This window comes from Chenopodium album, chromosome 9 (assembly GCF_948465745.1).
Source record: "Chenopodium album chromosome 9, dcCheAlbu1.1, whole genome shotgun sequence".
NCBI classification, from domain to species: Eukaryota; Viridiplantae; Streptophyta; class Magnoliopsida; order Caryophyllales; family Amaranthaceae; genus Chenopodium; species Chenopodium album.
In genome coordinates, this window is record NC_137842.1 from 4,338,568 (window position 1) to 4,364,879 (window position 26,312).

The window sequence follows — 26,312 nt, forward strand, 5'->3', positions numbered from 1 at the left end:
TTATTTTGATCAGAAATTACATGAAACTCATAAGGAATAACATGATGTTCAAATACTTTCTTCTTATAGTCAGATATTAAATAAGTAATTGCAGTAATTAATATATTTTTGTCAGGTATTAAAGAGTCAAAGTCAATTATTTTATATATCATATCAGTTATTAATCAATTTTTGTCAGGCATAACAATTTGTTAGTCAGGAATTATAGTGTTTTAATTACATATTAAATATATAATGTCAATTATAAAATTTATTTTCTTCATCAGTTTTAATAATATTTTCATCAGATATTACATGATATTTATTTGATATTAGTAAAGTTATAGTCATTACTTAGACAGAAATCAAATAATTTCATTTTACAGTCAGATATTATATAAATCATGGCAGTAATTGACTTATTTATGTCCGGTATTAAAGAGTTAAAGTCAGATTATTTTATTTGATACAAAACATATCCTAATATAAAATACAGAGACTGCTTACCTCTGGTATGGCGTTGCTCATTGCAAGATCTTGATCAGTGAAGATTGTTTTTGGTTCAATTCCACACATTGACTTTTTGAAGATTGAAAGCAGCCAAACAAATGTATCGGTCTTTTCATCGGTTATGAATGCACATCCAAACATTGCTGTTTTCCAATGATTGTTTATACCAACAAATGGATCACATATCAACCCATATTTGTTTGTTCTGTATGTTGTATCGAAGATTAAAACATCACCAAAAGCTTTGAAATCTTCAAGCATTTGGGAGTCACGCCAAAAATAGCTCACAACATTATTTTCTTCTCCAAATTTCAATCTATAAAAGAATGAGGGATCTTGATCTGCTCTTTCTTGAAGAGTGTCTAACACATTCTGCATGTCTCCTCCTTCAACCATACTCATTTTCACCCTTGATACGTAATTAAGGTGATCTATCTTAGTATGACCTACACATTCTTCTCCTCCAGCTTCATTGCTTATATAATTATAAGCATCCATTGGTTTAATACCACTCTCAATCATGCTCTCAATTAGTTCACCCATTGGCGCTGATATTTGCCTTTCTGATCTTAGATGATGTCGTTGAACTGCTATAACCAATTCATGATTATGCTCCAACTCATGTGTAACAACTTCGAAATTTCCTTCTTTGTTTTTCTTGAAACGAATATGGGCTTTACATCCAGTTCTTGTCTCATTTACCTCCCTATCTTTTCTCTTTTTTGCATCAGTTTTACCCAATAAGGGTATTTCCACAGCATTTTGTTCAACTGTTATCTTCATTTTACCCTTTGTATGTCCTTCCTTAGAACATCTAAAATAAAACTCATACATTTTATCATTGGAATCTCTTCTCTTTGTTGATTTTCTGACACTGAAACCAACAGATCTTGAATGAGCTTTGTATAACACATATCCCTCATTGTAGTTTGATACTGTATAACTTGCTAGACATTTACTTATGTTTTCATCCTTGTCATATTTGTAATAATCTGCAACAAAAGTATACAAGTTGTCATTTATCTTCATATTTGTAATTATCTTCAGGAATTAGATTATTTTTGTCATTTATTAGATTTGTTTTGTCATGAATTAAATTCTGTATGTCAGGTATAAAAATGTTTTGATTAGGAATTAATTTGAGTATATCAGATATTATATTATATATTTCAGTAATAAAATTGTTTAAATTAGAAATTAAATTGAACAATTTTATTAATTTAATTTCAGTGACAAAAAATAGTCAAAATATTACTCAAAAAATAGTCAAAAAATTGTTTGTATTAGAAATTAGATTATAATAGTCAGGAATAAAATTTATAATACTTATGAATTACCATGTCTTGATCAGGAAATAGATTATTTAAATCAGGAATTACTAAATACTAGTTAGGAAATAAATCATCTCAATCTTGTTTAGGATTATATTAATCAGGAAACAGGTAATATTGGTCAGTAATAAAGTTATATCATTCAGAAATAGTAATATTTGTATCTGATTATATGTTGTTCAATGTTCATTATCTTCAAGAATTAGATTATTTTTGTAATTTATTAGATTTGTTTTGTCAGGAATTAAATTCTGTATGTCAGGTATTAAAATGTTTTGATTAGGAATTAATTTGAGTATATCAGATATTATATTGTATATTTCAGTAATAAAATTGTTTCAATCAGAAATCAAATTGAACAATTTTATTCATTTAATTTCAGTGGAAAAAAATAGTCAAAATATTACTCAAAAAATAGTCAAAAAATTGTTTGAATTAGAAATTAGATTATAATAGTCAGGAATAAAATTGTCTAAGTCAGGAAAATAGATAATAAAATACTCAGGACATAAATGATATAGTCAGGTTTAAGAAATTATATTCAGAAATAAAAAAAAAAAAAAAAAAAAATTATTGCACACAAGAATTAGAATTTGAAAAGTCATGACCTTCCCTCTTCTAAAACATCAACACTCAAAAGACTCAAAAAATACGTAAAATCATTTAAAAGACATAAAATTAATTGAATAAAATTAAATGTATTTACTAGAACCGAGGTTAATTATAAATGAAAAACACATATTTGAAAAGGCATGACCTTCCCTCTTCCTAAACTCTGCACTAATTCACGTTCTAAACACTATATATAAGATACCACAGTGTACAAGAAATTATACTAAGAAAAAAAAAAAATCATATAAAAATATAAATTGCTTCAGTTTGAATTTTAATCATTTTTATAAGAATATAACTACTGCTATTACAAAAGGTATATTTTTTTTCATTTTATGATCTTACATTTGTTAGTTTATTTTATTTTGTTTTGTTATGATTTATGTGTTTATTTTTTTTTTTGGGTTAGATGGCTAATCATATTGCACACCCAGTTGATGCCTTAGAAGATGCACATCCAGCATTAGCTGTTGAAGAGATATTATGCATGCATATTTTTCCTAGGTGCACCTTCAAAGCGCAGGCAATGATTAATTGTACATGTAAATATTATAATGAATTATGGTATTACAAATTTTGGATTCCAGAAATAGTAAGAAGAAATCATAATTCAAATGAATGGTGGGTTGCATATGACATTATGAGGCATAATGGTTATGGTTTTCACAATGGAATGGTGCAAGACTGGCTGAATTTCTTGATGGATTACGTTTAATTTTTGAGGAAGAAGAAGCCAACAAGAAAAAGAGAAAAAGAGAAGAGGCAATCCAACCAGGTAGAGAGGAAAAAAGAATAAAAATAGATGATGTTATTAGTAGTTTATGTTCAATGTTTTGCAGTTTATTATATTTGAATTAATAATCATAACATTTCAGTAATATGTAATTTATTTTTAAATTTTAATGATTTTATTTTATTTTTTGTTTTGTATGACGTTATTAAATTATTAAATGTTTTTTGAAGTTTATAATACTCAGGAATTAACATATCTTAGTCAGGAATTAGATATTTTAGATCAGGTATTACAATATATTAGTCAGGAATAAAATTAACTCATTCAGGTTTAAGATAATAATAGTCAGTAATTTTATTATCAAATATATATATAGTAATTAAATATTTTTAAATTTATAATACTCAGGAATTAAGAAATGTTAGTCAGGAATTAAATAATGTTATTCAGAAAACTGATAAAGATAGTCAGTTTTAGGATAATAATATTCAGATATATCATAGCATACAAAAATTTTATTTTTTTATCAAATCAAAAATTTTTTTCTGGTCAGAAATTACAATATATTAATCAGGAAATATATTATTTTAGTCAGGAAATAGATAATGATAATTATTAATTATAGGAATTGGAAAGAAAAGAAATAATATTAAACAGGAAATAGAAAATGATAATCAGGTTTAAGTTAGTAATAGTCAGTTTTAAAATAATTATAGTTAGGTTTACATTATTTTCACTAATTTTTTTTTAGGAAATAGGTTTCCATAGGAATAAAATTAATTCAGTCAGGATTCATATAATATTAGTCAGGAATTATATTGTCTGCAACAATAAATTACAAAGCATTTAATAAATTTACAGAACATAGTATACCTATTATACTTGCAGCATCTTCATCTCTTTCTTCATTTATATCGTCTCCTAAAATTACATTATCTGCTGCATTCATCATTAGTGTTAGTATATTTGGATTTCATTCTAAAATTATCAAAAAACTGGATTCAAATTAAAATTTATTTTTCTGCGACATGTAACATATACAATTCGTGAAATATAAATTAATCCTGATTTCAAATTCGATTGGAATATAAATTAATCCTGATTTCAAATTCGATTGGAATATAAATTAAGCCTGATTTTCAAATAAGTCGAAATTAACTACGATCTGAAATTCGATTGGCATTGATTGCTTATAATAAGTCGAAATTAACTCGAATTTAAATACGATCTGATATTAAATCGAAATTTACTACGATTGGAAATTCAATTTGGCTTGCATGCGAATTATAAGTAGAAATTCATATTTCAATTCAAATTCAAGAACTATATAATTTTGAAATACAATCTGAAATCATTAACTATATAATTTTGAAATTCTTAAATATGATTCGAAATTGCATACAATCAAAATTATGAACTAAATTGTACCTTTTTCAGCAGTAATTGAGCTAGAAATTGATTCAATAGGTGAATCAGAATCTCCTTCAATCATCATTCTATTATTTGATTTCTCCATTTTTTTTATGAAATTTGAAGATTTGAATTCTTTGAAATTTGAGGAAATGAAGTGGTTGAAATTCGACGAAATGAAATTTCAGTAAATGACGACGCACGAAATTTTATAAAAATGATGAAAACGAAATCGAAAATTCAGACACTATATAAAATGGCGCGCGGGCTTTGGTCGGGTTGATCAGGCCTGCGCCTTTTTAAATAAGGAGCCCGAAGGCCCGCACCTTTTTAAATAAGGCCCGGACTCACGTGAGTCCAGTCTCACGCAAAATGCTTTGATATAATTATATCAAAAATTTAAGTAATTGAATTGGTTTGCCATCGTTATTAATTCAATTAAGAGCTCTTATTTTATTTTCACTTATTTCAGGTGTAAAAAGTTTAGATAATAATAGTTAATTTTATGTTAGTTCAGTTCAGAAAAAATAAGTTCAAATAAGGTTATCTAAGTACAAATTATAACTAAAATAAGTTTTTATAAGGTCTAATAAGTTTAGATTTTCTCAGATAAGATTAAATAAGTTCATATAAGTAAAAATCAGATGAATATATAGAGCACACCCTTGATTGATCATATGTTAAAAGAAAGACTATGTTCAAAGTTGTTTCTCCATGACCCATCTTAAATCCATTGTAATTACTAATCTTTTTGGGAGCATATATTGTCGATGAATCGATGATGCTTGTACAATTTCTATAATCGCTTTTCCTTTGATAAATGAATGTATGCATCCTTCCTAAACCTCCTATTTGCGCTGTACATTGGTAAAATTGATAGTTATATTCATCCTTTTTTCTTAAGATTGGAACAAACTAGCAACCTTGATGTTCTGTGGTTCAATGTTTGTTTTAGACGAGATTGCTCAAGCTAACATATACAACTCATTCTCTTCTTTGGTTTTTCTAATTTTTTGTGATCTCTTCCTCTATGGATTATTAGTGGAAAATTAGTTTTTGACATTCCAAATATAATATTGGTAGAACTTAAGACTGGAATTGAGAGTTGGCTATCATACTCGTACAACCTAAGAAGATTCTTAGTTGTTACATAAGGGTTGAGTAATGATCTTGTCATCGCAAAATAGACATTTTATTAAAAATTAGAGTACAATCCAAGATTCCAAGTACGGAGTACAATGACTCCGAATTTCCAAGTAGAATTAATTTACTAAATAAAGAATTCCTTACTAAATAAAAGATTCCAAATAATTTAAAATAAAATTACAAATATTATGATACTTCATTACGTCACGCATAAGTATAATAATGACCAAGTAACTCCTGTAACATTAACCGAGTAACCTCTATAACACTAATCAATTAAGCCTATAATACAAACGAAGTAACCCTTTAACATTGATCAAGTGATCCCTATAATGGCTAACCACACCCCCACATATAACAATTTGTGGTAATCAAGCTATTTCTGTCAAACTAGTGTATTGACATATATGTCAGTTGTCTAGTTAATTTGGGACGAAGGGAGTATTATCGGTTTAAGAATGAGACCACAATGCAGAAGAAATGCCACCATGTGTACAGTGTACGTACGCCACGAATATAAAAAGAGCGTGGGAAGTTGACCTGTTAAGCGGTTTGGGAAGTAGGTGCAACCGATAGAGAAGTTGGATTTGGGCCCAAGTTCTTAATATTTATTCTAATGTGTTTACGCGTACGTAGAATGATTTGTTGAATGAATCATATGCGTTTCGCTTTTCCAGGCTACCTGCGTGTTTTATTGTGTTCCCACTTTTGTGTTCCAAAGTTTTTTAATCATACTCACATAGTCACATTATATCTGTTAAGTTATATGGTTATAATCTTAACTTCTTAAGTCATGAGCCTAAATACATCAGTAACTCAATGGCAAGGTTAACTCGATCTTATAAAATTATTGGCTTCTACCTAATTTGTACCCCAATGATTAAGGGCTAGTTTGCTTATCACACATTGATAGACGATTAATTTTTTCTTTTGGTATAGACAATGGTATTGGCAAGATTTTATCACAGATTTAGCATAGAACCCCAATTAACTTTTTTTTTGAAACCACAACCCCAATTAACAAACTAAGCTACAATTATGAATTATTTCCATTATATTTTTGTTAAATGTAGTTTATGTTTTGCCGGACCCAAAACTTGTATTAGATTTTGATGAATTTTTTTAATTTTCTGCTAATTTAGGAGTATAAGTTTTTTTTTTTTTTTTAATATTTTAAATGAGCAAAAAAAATAATCTTGAATACATATCTTTATGCACAACCGGATACATAAAATATTACTACCTCCGTTACATGTCATGTGCAACTATTTGACATAAAGCAGAGAGGGAAAATGTCTAATCGTTGCACATAACCTGTAACAAAGGTAGTATTTTGACCGAATCGAGATCAAATAACTCGAGACAGCCCCTTGAGACATGCCAACAAACACAATACACAATTGGGCTTATATTTGGGTATTGTATTGAAACAAATCTCTATCTTCCCATTTAGAGCCCAATCAAAGTCCAATAATACTACTTCACTGCTTTCATCTACAATTGTACATAGTGAGAGAAAACTCAGCAGTTGCTCCTTCAGCAAGAAAACTTGACAAAACCCAGAACAACAGGAGAGAGAAAAGCGGCACACGCACTATCGACGAACAACTCGATTTCCTCGAATTCAGGTATTTCATTTTTCTTCAATTCAGTCTTTCATTTTGATTTCTACTGATTTTTCAATTTTAGTGCATCTTTGTAATCTTAATTTACTTGTTAGATCTATCATTTGTTCATTTTTATTTTCCAGAAATTGTGATTTAATTGCATGATCTTTAGGGTTTAAGCCGCAATTGAATTAATGTTGAATGTTATTTTGTGAAATTTAGCCGAACTTCGTAAAATTTGCTTTAGAATTTTATAATTATATTATTTATTTTTCCTAGATTTTGTTTTTGTCACATATGAAATTGTATTTGTTTGAATTGTATATCAAATCTATTGAATGTTAAAGTATAATATGTCATTTTCGAATTTGTTACTAGTTCACCTCAAAAGATATGGTCACATTTTTATTTGGGATTGATTGCTTTACGAATATCATTTGGTTTAAAAGAGGAGGAATTAAGTTGTTAAGGAGATTGCAAATGTCTCAGTTTAAGGGGAGGGGAGTCGCGGATGAAGTTTCGGCCATCTTGTTAATCTTCTAATACACTTTAGACATTTGACCTAAGTTTTTACTTCTATTTAGGTTATTGGGTACTTTGAAATCAACAAGTGATGTATGAGTTCTGAGGAATAAAAGATGGGCCTGATGGTGGGTGGTAATCTTTAGGATCTTATATAACTTTGGATTAGGATAGCTCAAAGGAGAGCTAAGACAAGCTCAGATTAGTTTACGAAGTATTTGATTATAAAAAGGGATTTAAACTTGTTGATGTTGTACTGCTAATTTGATGTCAAAATCACTCTCCATTTGAAGCTATTCTCAACAATCAACATCTTCCATATTTCCATCATCTTTCAGTTAGGGACCATTGGTATGAGTGTCATATAGGGGAATGACTTGACGTGGCTCAAACTTAGGATATGGAGAATTTCAAGTAAAATTGGATACTCTTGTTGGACACAATATAGTACTCCGACTACTCCCTCTATTCCTAAATAATTGCTACAATGACATTTTTCAATGCACTAGTCTATGCCCATTAATATTTGTAATGAGTATAATTGTTAGTAACGTACTTGAAAAATATGTATTTAGACTAATTCAATACTTGTTACTCATATATTGTTCCCCCTAAGCTCTCTTCTTTTCTTTATTGACTCTTCTCTCGTCTTTGCTAGGGATTCATAGTTGCGTCGTTGCATGAATTATCTATTTGTAATGTAAAGGGTTGAGCATGGGTTCATGAAACATTGCTTTGAGAACAACCTTTATAACAGTGTATTGGACATACAAATGTGTAACAGCTTTATAACAGTGTATTACATCAATATCTAATAGCTTTTTTTCCCCTTCTGATTTCCTAATTCCTACTGATATTGCTTTAATAAGCTGCTACTGGGCCACAGTTTTAAATATAAGTAGTGAGAAGGCTTTATGTTATGAAAAGTTGTGTACATAGTATACATAATATATGAAGTTTGTAGATATTGAGATTGTTGACAATGTGTAACATTAACATAATAACAACTGCTAATGTTTCTTAAACTTCTACAACTTTATTTTGAAAGTGTAGCATAATTAGTTTGCAGTTAAGGATTATCCTTGTCTTCCACTAAAACTTGTAGTTCTTGGCTTTTTGGAATTATAGAAATCTTTTACATGAAATGCCTGAAATGCGTTCGAAATGTCCCAAAATATGCCATCTTGGCATCTCAAACATATCTGGTGTAAAAAGATCTGAATAAGAGTTTGTTGAAACAATCTGAATAAGTGTAGCATAATTTACCTTTATGCTTGCCAATTTGTGTGGGGATGGGAAAACCTGAACCTTACACGAAATGGGTTTTGGCTGAAATCTTCAAATGTCAACCCAAACCCAGCCTAAAAATTAAATGGGCTAGGTTTAACATGAAAATTTTTTAACTCACTAAGAGCATCCCCATCAATTAGCATTTTTTTGCTCATGAGCAAAAATGATGAGCAAAAATGGTAGAAGATGTTCCCCATCAATGAGCATATTGAAAAATGCTCATGAGCAAAATGAAAATTGCTCATAGGATGAGCATTTTTTGAGATGAATAGTGATCATGTGGGGTCCACAATGCAAGTAAAAAAAAGAATTAAAAATAATATTGTTGAGAGAAATATAAAAGGGTATTAGTAAAAAGTAAGAGAGAAGATGTACTAGAGAGAGAATGAGGAAGAAATTTTTTTTTGATCATTGGTGGGATAAAAATATGATCACAAAAATGCTCATGGCTTGAAGGAGAGATAAAGTGGGTAGAGAGAGAATGAGGAAACCAATTTTTGCTCATTGTTGGGAATGCTCTAATAACTTGCTTAAGAAGTGCCTAACCCATTTAACTTATTTGATCAGGTTCAAGTCGAAATCCCGAACTCAACCCGTTGAATTCACCTTAGTGATATGACTTGTGAGTTGTGACCTAACCTATATTGGCCTTGATTTTAAATTTAGGGCCAAGCCAAATTCCTTATTTTGTACAAGTATTATAAAAAAATTAAAAATATATATATGAAAAAAAAAAAAAAAAAAAAAAAAAAAAACTTACTGTACAAGACTACGAGTATACCCTAATGTCTGGGTCATTTTTCCGCTCTTGTGCTTCTAGCTCCCCACTCTCTCTCTTCCCTAGTTTCAATTTCTAGATTTAAGATTGATCAAGTGAACTAGCTCGATTTGACCTCTGAATCGCTACCGATTATCTTGAATTTCACTGTAAGTTCTTCAATTTTTTGTAGTTTTCGTCCCAAACTACTGTTTTTGGGTGTGGATTATGATTAATTTATTTGTATAATTCGTTTGAATTTCATTCATTTAGCTTGTGAGGCTGAAAATTGATTTATTTGTTCATTTCTTCTATTAGATCTTGTATGTTTGTTCATTTCTTGAGATCTGAATTAAGATTGTTGATTGAAATTATCGCCGTCTGAATGTGTGTTATGGTTTTGCCGGTTGATTTCCACATATTTGCTATCTGAATCTGAGTAGTTGTATGGTTCTGTTATTCCGTCACTTTGATGAGCAATTGCTTTAATCCCTTGAAAGCCCTAATTCTTCTAAAGCAACCCAGATTGCGATTACCCAGAAACGAATTCAACAAGTCCATTTCTCTCCTCTAATCAGCATGAGAATTATTGGGTTTTAAAGATGATTTGAAGGATGAACGAACACTTCATACCCTTTGTGGGAGGTTAATCAAGAGTGGTTCTGTTGTTGATTTGAATGTTGGGAACTATGTATTGAGTCAAGCAAAATTTAAAGAATTTAGATTCTGCCCAGAACCTGTTCGATGAAATGTTTGAGAGAAATTTTCGTACTTGGACAGTTTTAATTTCGGATATTTGCTCCAATTGGGTTGTTTTGAGTTGGGTTGGATATTTTTCTTGAATGCTGATGGAGGGTGTTTGTCCAAATGGGTTTACACTGTCTAGTGTATTCAAGTGTTCTTCTATAGGTTTGGTTTATAATGATAAGGCATTAAGGCAATTGTTAGCTTTTCTTCTTAACTGAATTCAGCTTTTCCAATTTACTGCCTAACAGGCTATGGTTTCTGTGCTATTGGGGGATTCCTGGATTAAAACTTTTATTTTTAATTTTATTTGATTTAAAAGCTTTTTTAGATGACCATGCTTTGAATTCAGGATGATGATGGAGCAGAACCCTGCCCGGGGGGGTGGGGGGTTACTTGCCTGTCTTGTTTATGATCCAACAATATGTTTCTTATATTCTATGGTCCACAACTTAGGCTTTGGAAAGTTTATAGTTTGAAATCAGTTATTGACCTCCTTGCCAACCATTTTTTTTCTCTATCTTCTATTGTTACTTTGTTGCCATTTTAATTGATATTTATTTCTTAGTATCTTGTAATGTAATGCAGAATTAGTTTTCCTTGCTCACTCATTTGAAATTCCACTATGTATTGCGCGTACCCCAGCCTCTTTCTTTCTCATTTTTTTTTTTGGGTGTGCATGGGGATTGTACCTATACGGCTATACATATATTGTTAATAACTTAATGCTAATATTGCTTTATTTTGTTGTCACAGGACTTTATTTGATCACCAATACTAAACAACAATGGCCAATTTTCTGCCTGCAACCACAGAATCCCTTGAACAGGCTCTGGAAGCAAATAGCGCTGCAGAGTCTATTACCATTCTGCAGCGAGTGCTTGCAGATCCATCTTCTTCACCTGATGCTTTGCGCATAAAGGAACAGGCAATCACAAAGCTCACTGATTATCTTAGGCAAGAAAACAAGGCTGAAGATCTTCGGATTCTTTTGACCCAGTTGAGGTCCTACTTTTCTATGATTCCCAAAGCTAAAACTGCAAAAATTGTGCGAGGAATCATTGATACAGTGGCTAAAATACCTAATTCAACTGAACTCCAGATCTCCCTTTGCAAAGATATGGTACAGTGGACTCGTGACGAGAAGCGAACTTTCCTTCGCCAACGGGTTGAGGCCAGACTCGCTGCTTTTTTGATGGAGATCAAGGAGTACTCTGAAGCGTTGTCTCTCCTTTCAGGTCTGATAAAGGAGGTCAGAAGATTAGATGATAAACTTCTCTTAGTGGACATTGAGTTACTGGAGAGCAAGCTTCATTTCTCTTTGAGAAACCTTCCCAAAGCAAAGGCTGCCCTTACTGCAGCTAGAACAGCAGCCAATGCCATATACGTGCCTCCAGCTCAGCAGGGGACAATAGACCTGCAGAGTGGGATACTCCATGCCGAGGAGAAAGACTATAAAACTGCCTACAGTTATTTCTTTGAAGCTTTTGAGGCCTTTAATGCTCTTGAGGATCCCAGAGCAGTATACAGTCTGAAATACATGCTTTTGTGCAAAGTCATGGTGAATCAAGCTGATGATGTTGCTGGTATAATATCTTCAAAAGCAGGCTTGCAGTACTTGGGCCCTGATCTTGATGCGATGAAAGCTATTGCTGATGCTTATTCAAAGCGTTCTCTGAAACTCTTTGAGGCTTCATTGGTAAACTTTAAGGATCAACTGCAAGAAGATCCTATTGTTCACAGGCATCTATCATCTCTTTATGACACTCTGTTGGAGCAGAATCTTTGCAGACTGATCGAGCCATTTTCAAGGGTTGAGATTGCCCACATTGCTGAATTAATCGAACTTCCCCTTGATCATGTGGAGAGGAAACTATCTCAGATGATTTTGGATAAGAAATTTGCAGGGACTCTTGATCAAGGTGCAGGATGTCTTATTATCTTTGATGATCCCAAGACTGAGGCTATTTATGAAGCTACGCTGGATACCATTTCCAATGTTGCAAAGGTTGTCGACAGCCTTTTCGTCAGATCTGCTAAGATTATGGCGTAAGGGTACAAGCCTTAGGGTCTCAAAATGCTCCTGTTGTGGTTCTATGAAAGCTATTCGGAGTTATAGTCTGCCATTGTCTTTAAAAACGAAAATTTGTAGAAACTTTTTTTGATTTCTGTGTTTGCATATCGTCTCAAATCTAGCTTGAAATAGATATTTACCAGTCGATGTCTAATTTTGTCAACGGCATTTGAAGAATTGCTTTTGTTTAATAGCAAGGGCAATAAATATTTGTAGGTGATGCTGCTTGACGTTTGCTTTCTATTTGAATTGCTATTATTTCAGGTGTTACATCTGGTATGCTGATGTGCATATAAATATTTCACAAATGGTTTCAATTCTTCTTTAACAGAAGAATTATGAATTCTGTGTTACATTTGTCATTTCAAAATCACCAATTTTTTTTCCCTGAGACATTTGAAGTTCAGACCCTAATTCATCCTTTACTCATTGATGTTATACCAGTTAATGTAGTATTTCATTTTAGGATAGCTACAACGTTTCAGAGATTATCTCCTTGTAGTACATGATATCACTTGAAAAGTTGAAAGGAAAGGGAATTAATTTCAGCTATCAGAGTACAGCTTGTTGTGTAACTGTTATTCGGTAGCACTTACGTCATCTGTGCAGCTGTAGGAATACAGAATACTCCATAGTCCATATTACTACCTCTATTAATTTTTATGTGCAACTTTGGAGTATTATTTGTGAGATATAAAATATTCCAAAGTTGCACATAAAAATTAACGGAGGTAGTATTAGCAAAGGTAATAATCTGTGGACTTTCCCACATTTTGCAAGACAATGATAAAGACATGATAAACAACAAATAATGGAGCATGCACCCAAGACTGAGTTTTTCCAAACTCGATGACCATTTCTTGCAGTGCTTAAACTATGAAACATTCAAATTGAAGCAGCCAACTACTTCAATTTTAAATTCTTCGTGATATTTATCACAGCTTTGATTTATAAAAAAGAACACACCACCTTAACATGAAAAAGATAACCTATACTTTGAATTCTTAAACCATGAAATCCTTTTTATAAACAGCATTTTCTAAACATCAGTAAAAACTTTCGATTTTCCATACTTTCCCATCAGAAAATTCAAAAATAAACGTAAAAAAAAAAATCAGTATAGAACTATAGAAGTAGCTATCATGGCCATCAAAAGAACCATTCTGATAGTCTGTACCATTGCTTCGTTGTCTCTTGTGTCTTCGGCACAAACTTGTAAAAACTACAAGTTTTCCGACCAGAGGGATTTTCAGTCATGCGCTGACCTTCCAGTTCTAGAAGCCTATCTCCATTGGAACTACAATTCCACGGCGGAAACAATTCACATTGCATACAGAGCAAGCCAGACACCTAGAGGATGGATTGCATGGGGGATTAACCCAACTGGAAGCGGTATGGTTGGAACACAAGCACTGGTTGCCTTCCAGGATCTCAAAGGCAATATGAAAGCCTATACTAGTCAAATCAAAAGCTACAACCCTAGCATGAAACCTGAACCTCTTAGTTTCCCGGTCTCAGAGCTTTCAGCAGAGTACTCGAACGATGAGATGATTATCTCTGCTCTTCTTGGCCCGCTAAGCAACGGAACAACTTTTAACATCGCCTGGCAAGCTGGGAATGCAGTGTCAAATGATATTCCCCAGTCTCATCCACATTTCGGACCATATGTTAGGTCATCTGGAACACTGAATTTCCTGTCAGTATAGATCAAGCCTCGAGGTAGTAGCCCTAATATAGGGTTTTTTTTTAGCAAATAAATACTGTAACATACCCTTAGTAGAAGAATTACTATAAGCACTCCTTGTAATTCACACACAGCATATCCTATTCATCACCAAAAACACTAGTACAATAAAAATAAAAAAAAGTTCAAATATGTAGTGTGTAAAAGCTATCTATTCCTCATTTAATTTCCTTGTTATCTGGCTGGACATTTTTAGCTACACTAATAGATAAATTAATTCATATAGTTTCTACAAATGTTTGAGAAATTGCAGACTCCTCAGTGTGTCATAAAAAGAAACCATCTCTTTCTTGTCATTGAGTTATTTTTTTATAAGTCATGACCAAGAGAAAGGGAATTTGCAGTTTCCCTGCCATTCAGAAGAATGTATCCAGTCAAGCGATGAAGGCTAAGAATGAGTGACCATATTACCAACGCTTTGCAGCAACTCATCCCTCTTGGCGTTCGTTACTGGCATCTCTAATGTCCACTGCAAAGTCACAAAAGAAGTTGAGTGCCAGTTCGCAGAAATGATATTGTGAAAAAAACAATTTACATCAAAATGGATACTAATTGCCAGATTTGGTGAAACTTTTATAGTTCTGTAGTGAAAATCAACCAAATAAATCAAGATCTGTACTACTCCAGCCAAATGATTTAACAATCCTGAGGATACAGTGACGACTACTACAGTTTCGGTTACCACCCCAACGTCCCAAATTACAGCAATTGATTGACTGCCAGCCATCTTATGTCACTATATCGACCAGATTTAGAAGAAAGAAAACAGAAAGTAGTAAAGTCTAAATCCAAAAAACCCTAACCGATAACCACCAAGACTAGTAATAAACAATTTGAAAATTAGTTATAATCATGATTTAAGATCTCAAAGTTCCCCCTGATCTCACCTCCTTAAAAGCTTCACTGAACGAGGAGTCCTGAAAACCCTGGTGCCAAAGAAGATATCAACCAAGTAAGAGGAAAAAAAAAAAAGGTTGTGTGAAGGAGTAATTAAAAAAGATACGCAAGTGGCAGTAAGAGGGCAAACCAATTTGCGGAATAGAAGAAGTGATGCTTGATTCGACTCTCCGATTTTGGCACGAAATGTATGGATCCCAACATTCTCAATAGCAAAAGCCATCATCATCATGACTGCTTCCTTTCCTAGTCCTTTGCCACGACTATGCTACCAAGAGAGATTACATAGCTTAAGATATATTTGTTGTGAATTTCTCTAGTTAATAAAATAAAACATTTGCAGTACTTAAGTGATTTCTACTTTCTAGTATTACTCAGCATAGCCATTTTGTTTTGCTTCTTGACTGTTAATTTACAATTTTGCATTATTTTAGTGTCAAGTGAAACCTGACAGAGATGTCATCGCTCTCAGTAATACAAACTGCAATTAAATATACAAGTCTGTAGCTGCATAGTCATACCCAACAATCCAAGGCAGCACGGTGATCTAACACTCCCAATCTATATGCCAATACACATAAAATGCAAGTCTATACTGCACAGTCATATCCAAAGCAGCATGTAGACAACAGAACACTCTCAATCTATATGCACATATACATATTATGAGGTAAGGCAAGAAGACAACTCAATTTATTCTAGACATAGCTTACTAGTCAGAAGTATTGTGATTAGTTCTACTACGGAGATAATTACCACAATTTCAAGCAAATGGATATACTGAAGAACCCCAGGTGGGTACAAACATAATACATTGAGACAATGTTTTCATGTATTAAGTAACGAAAACATCATATGCACAAGATAGCCACATCAGAATACGTTTCACATCAATCATTTCAAGTATAGATATTTGGGTTCAGATATAATCAAAACTTCCAAGATTTTTCATCTATAGGCTGTACCAGTCTTGTATGGAGAAACAGACAACCTGGGTATCAATTATAAGGCCTTCCAATTCTAGAGATCTAACCTTCACTTATTCTTGTTTTATACTTCAACAATTACCTTTCTTATGTAGAAATCATCATCCTGAAACTACCTTAGATTTTACAGTTATTCGCACTGTCTTAAAGAATTCGCTCACCTTTCAATTAGGGTTTCTCCCATTATATTCTTTTCAAAGGTGTATAACCTATTTCTAACATTGAATTACCAAAAACAAGTGATACAAATCATGCAATATATATATTTTTAATATCTATACAGAAGACTAACAATTGATATACATGCACAAGCCTCAACTTTTTTGGACATCATGTCACAAATAACAGTCTTAAAAAACATCTATATACTGCTATTAAATGGCATTTAACTTTTTGCAGGGGTCAACCAGGAATTTCCAAATCTATCGAATGTATTGAGTAAATAATTAAGGACACACCTTTTAGGCTCAGCAATCATTATCTCAATCTCCGCAAAACGAGGGTCCTCAGGATCATTCATATATATATTAACATCACCTACCATAGCTGAAGATAAAGAAAGAAAAAAAAAAAAAAAAAAAAACTCAGGATTCAGGAGCATAAATGTTCCAGTCATGAGAATAATTAGAGATTAAATCTACCTTCAATATGGGGTTGGCCATGTACAATTTTCCCCTCAATCATCTGCTTATCCAGAACAATGAAAGTGCGCTCTGAAAGATATCCATACCACAACTTAAAAAAATGAATGGAGTATTATGCAACAGAAATGCTACCAAACATCACAGCACGACAAACCACACAAAAAATAACAGAATCTATCAATTAGAAAAGAACTACAATAATGTGTTTCTTTCTCCTTTTTATATAATGTCAGCCAGGGCTCTTTATTATTTGACTCTTCAATTTAAACTTGCACATATTATCAGAATGTCAAAGCAGCTTAAGTACCAAAAATCCGAGATTCCTTTCTCTTGTACCCTCTTCTTTCACCCACACAACTTCTTCTCTGCTCCTATAACTCATTGAAATTCATAGATGGCCTGCATTTGAAGTATCCTTTTGTATTATCTACTCAATATCTGTTGTACTGTCTGTCACAAGTTCACAACATGCAGTGCTGATGCCTACCAATTTAACCTCCATTTCTATTTACTTCTTCAATACCAATGATCTCCATCAAAGTTTGCTCTCTATTATGTAGCCCCTCACATGTTTTCCCAGTGTTCCTTTCTTTGGGTATAACCAAATCTGTATTTACCCTAAATCTTTCATTGTATATACACTATTCATAAGGGCTATTCTAGCTACTCAAAAGATCCATATACTCCATAACCATTACTATGACTATTTGTTGTATTTAGAGTGGGTCATCTCCTATAATCAGAAACATGCCATTGCTTCACTATTCCATCTCCATACTTCTAGTATCTAAGTGGTATCTTGGACGTCTACTATTACCCCCACACTGCACGGAAAGGAAACAAATATACAAAATAGGTGAAATGAATCCCGACCTTTTTACAAGTCAACAGTATTACTCCCTCAACCTGTAAAAGATGGCAAAAAGATTCCTAAGTATGGGTAAAATGATAAAGTTAAATGTGAAGTCCAATAGTATCTTAAGATTCAGGCTGAGAAGTGCACTCTAATTTGTTATTTTCTTTTTCAAAATATGAACATTCTTGACACCATGTGTATGCTTCATGCCTTCATCTTCACACTAGAGAACCCTAATGCTACAATGCTATATCCACTGGCCATTGCTTTTTGAAACACATTATCCCTCTCAGATAATAGTCCACAATGCAAATGACAAGACCATCGATTGAGTATGATGCGTAAGTTTTCCAAGCAGTACACGCCCATACTTTGCATCTTCTTGTTAATTTTATCTGCATGTATTTGCTGAGCATCTAGAAGAATGGCCTATCATAATATGTAATATCATTTTAAAAGCTTGAATCAACAATCGAGATGGCATATGAACATTAGGCAGGACTCATTGGTGTAAAATGCTCAAGTCTAAGGAGGTTTTTGCCCCTAAATCATCCATGGACGCTTTATGTTCGACAACTTCAAGCATATTTTAGCTGAAACTTGGTCCTTCCGTCCAACACTAATCTAACTTTACTATGATATGTCATGATCATATAATAATTCAACAAGCAGTTTCCATGATCATCATGGCAAACAAATTTCTCGACTATCATTATCAATGGAAATGAGCTACAGGAGATAGCCTATTAGTTTACCAATTGAGAAAAAGCTGACATTTTGACTAAAGATTTAACAGTTTGACACCACAAAACTTCATTTGCTAAAACCAATCTATGGTTGTTCCTTCCCAAACTCATTCAAATTGAGGGGTTATTGCAATATTCACAAGGATAGTAAGATAAAGCTCCACATTTTTCTTCTATATTTCATACTAGTTCAACAATAATAAATCCTAAGGCAACTAATTAGTTGAGCCATTTAATCATAAAATTGCAGACAACCTATATTAAGTCAATCATACATAAAACTCCAAGCATAACAACATCAATAACAATCCCACAAAACCTAAATTAAAAGCTATCCCACAAAATGCATCCACAACTGAAGAATCTTACAAAATTTTAAGAACCCACCATATATTATTCCAGAAAAATGCATCCAAGTATAAAAATTACAACAATTACACAAAATTAGCAAAACCCATCAAGTATTATGCAACAAAAACCTGAAAATTTTGAGAAAACAAGAATAAATTGAAAGAAGAAAGAGAGAGAAAGAAGCAGTACTGAGGGGGTCTTGGGACCAAGAGAGCTGCATTTCATACTCCTGATCAAGGGTAAGTGGCTCGGAGCCAGTAACAAAGAGAAGGTAAGGATCTTGCATCCATTGATGGTAATTGGGAACATGTTCTTTCATGTAAGGCACCAATATCACCTTTTCTCCTTCCAAGCTTACTCCCATCGTTGTATTTTCTTCTACTTTTACAATTCTGCTGCTCGGCAACGCAATTAATTGAAAATGTTTTGTCTATAACCCATTTCGTCCAAAACGGGCTCAACTTTATTTGTCCGATACTTCTTCCGTTCCATTATGTTTGGGCTCGTGTTTTATTTATGATTTTTGATTGGGTAGAGTTGATGAGAGCGATAGACCAAAAAAAAACTCTAAAAAATTTTGTGATTTTGATGCTTTTTTGTGTAAGCGAAATAATAATCTACTAGATGAAGCCCGTGCGATGCACGGTTTGTTTGATTTTTTTTAAATAATATTTTTTTTGTATTTATGAGCCTAAAATTTGTTGTATATTTAGATAAAATTTCTAATATTAAAAGATAATATATAATATTTAATTAATTTAAACTTAAAAATCTCATTCGCCAATTTTGCTTACATGGCATTTAAATTATTTAATTCTAAAAGAAATTAATAATCTCTTATTTAATTGGCCACTACTAAGATTTATAATCCTACGTGGCGCGCTGAGAAAATTAGATCCTACGTGGCTCTCTAAAAACTCGGGAAAAAACTCCCCTTTATATATATATATTAGATTTTGAAGAGATGGAGTGATATTTCCCCTTAATTTAGTTCAATATGGAGGATCTTTATATGCAAACACTCATGAATAATCGTCATTTTTCCATGAGAGTTCTCTTATCCACGGGTAAACTATTAGGCAAAGTTCATTTCCTCTTAGCATCTCTTCATTTAAATTGTGCCTTGCACATCTTAGTTACTCTCTTCATACTTCAAAATATGTCTTGTATGTCCAATCTTCACATTATTAGGCCCGAATAAAGTTTATACTAAGTACTCCCTCCATCCTTTTATTAAAGACCTGTATTTCTTTTAAGGCAAATCAAAATTAAGGACTTATTCTGAAGGTAGTACTATTTGAGAATATTCTCTACTTTTTGATGAGTTGTCATCACTTAATAATGACTTTTTACATTAATTTACAATGCTTTCTATCTCCCTCTCTTCAATCATTCTGAATAAAATCCAAATATGTCCCTAATATAGAGACGAAGTATTTTATTAATTTCATATTTTCTTTCCTCCCATTCTCTCAATTACTTTTGCTTTTTTTTTTTTTATTCTTTCACCTACTCCATTAACTCCATATTTTATTTTATTTTTTCCCAATTATCCTAAACTCTGCACATGGAGAAATAAAACAAGTATTTAAAAACGAAGGGACTAATGTACTCCCTCTATTTTTTATTTAAACACCCAATTTGACTGGAAAATTTGTCAATGTTGCATTTTGACCAATGATATCTTTAATAATCAATATGTACTCCCTCCGTTTTTTATTTAAACACCCCAATTTGATTGGAATATTTGTCAATGTTGCATTTTGACTAATGATATCTTTAATCATCAATATGTACAAATTATAAAATTAATATTTTAAAACTATATACTCCCTCCATCCCCAAAACTTCGACCCTTTTGGGTTGATTTTGCGGTTATTAAGAAACTTAAATAAAAAGAAATAAAAATACATTGGAAAGATAAATTTACATGGGGTTTGTAAAAAACTGAAGAGATAAAGTATTAAAAAAAATACATGAAAAAACAAAATTTTATATGGGGAATCTAATTTTGAACAAATATTATTGTAAATTTATGGGTATTTTAATGCAAATGGGTCAATCATTATGGGACTAAAATTAGGCCAAAAGAGTCGAAGTTTTGGGGGACGGAAGGAGTATATTGAGATAATTTTAACAAGTATTCATTAGATCTAAATCTCTTTGTAGATGTCGTATGACTTTACTTATGAATCAATTTTATTTCAAAAAAAAAAAAACAAGTATCAACGTGGAATATTGTTTACTTAAAGGAAGTTAAAAAAATAAATAAATAAATAATGTGTGAAGTTCTTGGTATAAGCACTCAAGCCCACTTATTAAGCCCATCAAGTATTATTCAATGTTGGCAATCAGTCCAATCGCCCACAATTTGATTGTACAAGTCAATTTTATTTTTTATTTTTTAAATTAAAAAGTACAAGTCATAAAATATTATAGAGTATTATAACTTTAGAAGTAGCCTATAGTAAGACACATTAAATCCATCTTAAGAAAATAAATGCAGATTAGTGATGTCTTGTTGTACATGTTAGACTACTCGAGATAGCCTAGATCAATTATACTCGTAAAAACTTTTTGACAACCTAAATCATAAGAACTACTTATTATCATGTGTATTTTGAATTATGGTCCCTAATTACATGTCATATTAATAGTACATAAGATTAGAGTCAATTGAGTCATGATCCTTAATTATTTAGTTTGTTCACTTTTTTAATGTGTTATACTTGAACTTGAACTCTATAGATTTATTAATTGTACTTATCAACAAATTACTGAATAGCGCCTTCTCCTGTTTTATGAAAAGGGGAAATTAGGAACTTTTTTATTTTTCACCATAATATTGTACATACTCTCCCTGTCCCTTGTTTACCTTATCATGTAAGAGCAACATTGATCAATAACTTCATAATATACTTATTAGCGTAGGAAACATCAATAGTTTATATATAATTAAAAAAAACGTATAAAAATACAATCCTGCTCTTATGATGTACTCCGTATTATTAGTGGATGGATACATTGTTATCAAACATAATACGGACTACAGAGTATGTATATATAGTACTAGTACTTATTTTACCCATTAATTAATCTTTTGAGAAACTATAAGCCTCTTTAGCTGAACAATTATGCAATAACAAGTGTATATTACTCATAACAATTTCCCTTTTATCAATATTATCATATGAAATATGGTACTCAATAATTTTCTTTGCACCAACCACATAAAATGCTGATTTTAATAACCTTAGTGTAAGTACTAAATATAGCTAGACTTGTACACCCCTCTACTTTTTTGTTGTTGCTCGTTTTTCATACATAAAATTTGAACTTTTGTTTGTTGAATAATATTTTCATGATTGTTAGAGAAGATTGTTGGTTTATTAACCATCAATCAATATTTTGGTGTACCCATTATGATGACTTGTGTATAACGAGTCTTCTAAAATTATTTCTTTTCAAAAAAAAAAAAAAAAAAAAAAAAAAGTCTTCTAAAATTATTTATATATATTTTACCTTTTATACTAAAATAATACAGGAATATCTCTTTATCCAAATGCTCCTAAGGAAATTTATCATCAACTTTGTTGGAGAAAAAAAAATCTAAAGCTTTAATCATGTAAAATAACGTAGGATACTATGACGAAAGAATAAAAAAATTTTAGGCGGGTTTTTTACCAAGAGAACAAGTCAATTAAGCGGGTGATATTTTAGAGTAAATAATATTAGGAGTTTATACGTGAGTTAAGACTAATTGTCTTATACGGAAATTAAAAATTACTCCCTCCTCCATCCCTTATTTACATGCTTATTTTTCTTTATTATGTGAGTAATTAATGTTAAAATTAGGCATATAAATAAGAGATGGAGAGAGTAATAAATAGAAGAAGTACGTACAAATTATAACACTGGTGGGTTGCTTCTACTTCATTAATTTATTTTATGACGGAACGAAGAAATATAGGACTTTGTAGCTCAGTTATTAGTTTTGTACGTGATAAAACTCGATCTCACATGTTATGAACTTGTGTATGGTCCAATAAATTAGATAAACTATCATAAAAATCAACAAGTTATACGTACACTGTTGTATAGATCCGAGTATATTATGTTTTGAGAGGATCATATATATCCGTTCTTAATGTTTGCTTGCTTGAAAACCAAGCACAAAGCGACCTAAAATAAAGATATTGTGCTTTGATGCATCTTTTTTCCGCAAAAATGCGTCAAATGTTGCAACAAACATAGAGCTCATCATCATTGCATGAGTTTTGCATCCCAAGCAATAAAGTTGTTAGGATAAATATGAGCCATCATTATTAAAACACACCACCAAACATCATTGTATTGAATGTAAACATATATATAATCCACTAATTTAAGTAACTTTTTTCACTATTGTCTTGGCTTCAAAGTTAAGCATGCATTATCATGTCCTAGACATTATTTTCCCATCTAATTATCACACACACTCATATGCATTTATTTTCATCATCAGAAATCATGAACACTAAATATATCTTCAAATTTTTTAGTATCTCCTTGCTCTTCCTCTACCACCATGATCCTTATTCTCCTATTTTCCCTAGTCTTCTCCCCTCAATTTCGACCCGTTATATCCTCCCATTGTACCACAATTACTAGTACCAAAAATTTTGAGAAATGTATGACACTTCCTAGCCAACAAGCATCCCTTGCTTGGACTTACCACGCGCATAATGCCACCCTTGATGTTGTCTTCTTTGGTAACTTCATATCCCCTTCAGGATGGGTAGGTTGGGGGATCAATCCTACTACTGCAGAGATGACAGGCACTCGAACCCTAATTTCCTTTCCGGACCCTAACACAGGCCAACTAGTCCTCCTCCCTTATATTTTAGACCCAACGGTTAAACTCCAAAAGGCTCCATTATTATCACGCCCTCTTGATCATATCCACTTGTTAACATCATCAGCAAAAATGTATGGTGGAAAATTAGCCACAATACATGATGGAGCCCAAGTTGAAATATACGCCACAATCAAGCTCTCCCCTAACAAAACAAAGATCCATGTTGTATGGAATCGCGGTGTTTATGTCCAAGGATATTCACCTACCATACATCCAACTACGATCAATGACCTATCTTCTGCAACCACCATAGACCTCCTTTCCGGTGTTGCAAGACACGAAAATGACCTAAAAACCTTGAAAATAGTACATGGTGTTATGAATGGAATATCATGGGGAGTCATGCTTCCAATAGGTATAATCATGTCACGTTACTTAAGACATATAGAAGCATTAGGCCCTACGTGGTTCTACGTGCATGCCGGCATGCAACTCACCGGATTCTTCCTAGGAACCATTGGTTTCGCGATAGGGCTTAAACTAGGGGAACTATCACCCGGAAAAGTGTATGGATTGCATAGGAAGCTAGGGTTTATCGCGGTATGCTTGGGAAGTCTACAAACGCTAGCATTGTTATTTAGGCCAAAGACAACAAACAAGTATAGGAAATATTGGAAGTCATACCATCATTTTGTAGGGTATGCTTGTGTGGTTTTAGGGGTTGTGAATGTTTTTCAAGGGTTTGAAGCAATGGAGGCAAGCCGGTCTTACGCCAAATTGGCCTATTGTTTGTGCTTATCTACCTTGATTGGTATATGTATAGCATTGGAGGTTAATAGTTGGGTTGTTTTTTGTAGAAAAGCCGAGGAAGAAAAATTGAAAAGAGATGGAGTCATAACACATCCAAGCTCGGAGAAAGCTAGTGGTAGCTTCAATTGATGAACAAATTTTGCTTTCTACTTTTTGTATTTTCTTTTTTAACAAATTCTTTTTCGCAATTTTTGAGGTTTAATTTTACAAATGTATAATCGAGAAAAGAAATTACTACTCCTTTGTTCATCAATTGAAGCTATAATGTCCATAATCTTCTCCAATTTTGACAAATAAGGGGCCTAATAATAATCTTTCTTCTTTATTATATTTCTTACTACAACTAATATTTTTTTTCCATGTATGTTACAAGATTCAATTATTGATAGGAGGAAATGAATACGGTGATCACGAGAGGATGTGAGAATATTTATCATGCCTTTCTCATTGATTAAACATCAATATATATACAAGGGTACACTATAGTTAAAACTAAGGATACATTTGTAATATACAAACTAATAATATGCACTAGATTAATAACATAATCTAACATCGGCCCAAAGGATGAATCAAGCAGTGGATATTTTATCTAATCAAGCTTACAAAATTTAAAAATAAGATGTCAAGAATGGGATTCGAACCCATGCCCTTTCGGACCAGTACCTGAAACTGGCGCCTTAGACCAACTCGGCCATCTTGACTTTCTGTTATATTTTACAGAGTTTATCTATATTAAACTTATTAGTTATGACGTTCTCCAGAATTCGAAATCTTTTACCGCCAAAAAATCATTTATTTATTTATTTATTTATTATTATTATTATTCTTTTTCTCTGGCACATAAATTTATCTTTAAGATTTATCTCATTTGGGTTGATCTTTCTGAAATAAAGCTATTGCCTAATGCTATTAGTTTTTTGTCATACCAGTAGGTTTGATTGCAAATTAAAGCACATTGTTCATTCAAAATTAACTAATTACACTTTCAAGTTTCTAAATCAACTTGTGTAAATAAAGCCAAATCGAGTTCATATAGAGACGAGTAATTATATTTTCTATCTTATATGAAATCGTTAGGTTATCCCCATTTTCAACTGCTTGACTTTGATCACTAAACTGTGTCGATCACAAGTTTATAAGAAAATTACAAAAATAGTGATTTTAATAATACACGTATAATACAACATTAAATTGTTACTCCTTTAAGAACATATACATATAGTTTTAAACATTAAAATGGAAATTTTTTTTTTCTCTACTCTGTGTCTGTGATTTTTAATGACCAACAAATACTTGTGTTTTTTGTAAAATGTCAAAATAACATATTTTCTCCTACAATCAATATCAATAATGTTCGAAGTATATAATTACACATTAGTATAAATTAAGAAAAGGTAATATTTTGAAAATATAAAACAATACGAATTTGATATAATTGCAAATGAGTGTATATACCAACTAAATAAAGGATAGAAAGAGTGAAATTTGGATTAATAAATACTCAGTACGTATAATTTGATTCTCCAAATTCTTCTCCTAGTAGTTTTTAGAGGAGAGATCATTTCAGGCCAATGCATCAATTCTTCAAAACTAACTGTCACAAAGCCTGATGCAAGTTATCTTACATTACAGTCGATGGAAACTGAGAGACTGTTTCATGCTCAACCAACACCTATACATGCATGTAAACTCTAGAGTTGCCTATATTATGAGACAGAAAATA

General features: G+C 32.0%; 1 protein-coding gene, 1 non-coding gene and 3 pseudogenes across 3 annotated transcripts; 3 read left to right on the top strand and 2 right to left on the bottom strand.

Annotated features, from left to right (window-relative positions):
* The first annotated feature begins 7,207 nt into the window (after nt 1-7,207).
* LOC145558281 (26S proteasome non-ATPase regulatory subunit 11 homolog pseudogene) lies at nt 7,208-12,985 on the top strand (annotated as a pseudogene). Its single transcript, XR_014092423.1, has 2 exons — nt 7,208-7,349; nt 11,398-12,985. The product of XR_014092423.1 is annotated as a 26S proteasome non-ATPase regulatory subunit 11 homolog pseudogene (transcript).
* An 872-nt stretch (nt 12,986-13,857) lies between these two features.
* LOC145557338 (cytochrome b561 and DOMON domain-containing protein At5g47530 pseudogene) lies at nt 13,858-14,421 on the top strand (annotated as a pseudogene).
* Nucleotides 14,422-14,513: 92 nt separating this feature from the next.
* On the bottom strand, nt 14,514-19,368 carry LOC145558282 (GCN5-related N-acetyltransferase 9-like). The gene is made up of 6 exons (XM_081619476.1): nt 19,129-19,368; nt 16,984-17,055; nt 16,801-16,888; nt 15,487-15,619; nt 15,347-15,385; nt 14,514-14,928 (listed from the first exon to the last, which is right to left on the bottom strand). Exons 1-6 carry the CDS (start codon nt 19,301-19,303, stop codon nt 14,848-14,850), a joined length of 588 nt encoding a protein of 195 aa, XP_081475602.1. The 5' UTR covers nt 19,304-19,368; the 3' UTR covers nt 14,514-14,847.
* Nucleotides 19,369-23,498: 4,130 nt separating this feature from the next.
* Nucleotides 23,499-24,907, top strand: LOC145559427 (cytochrome b561 and DOMON domain-containing protein At2g04850 pseudogene; annotated as a pseudogene).
* A 302-nt stretch (nt 24,908-25,209) lies between these two features.
* TRNAL-CAG (transfer RNA leucine (anticodon CAG)) lies at nt 25,210-25,290 on the bottom strand. The gene has a single exon. It is a non-coding gene; the product is annotated as a tRNA-Leu (tRNA).
* Nucleotides 25,291-26,312: the final 1,022 nt, after the last annotated feature.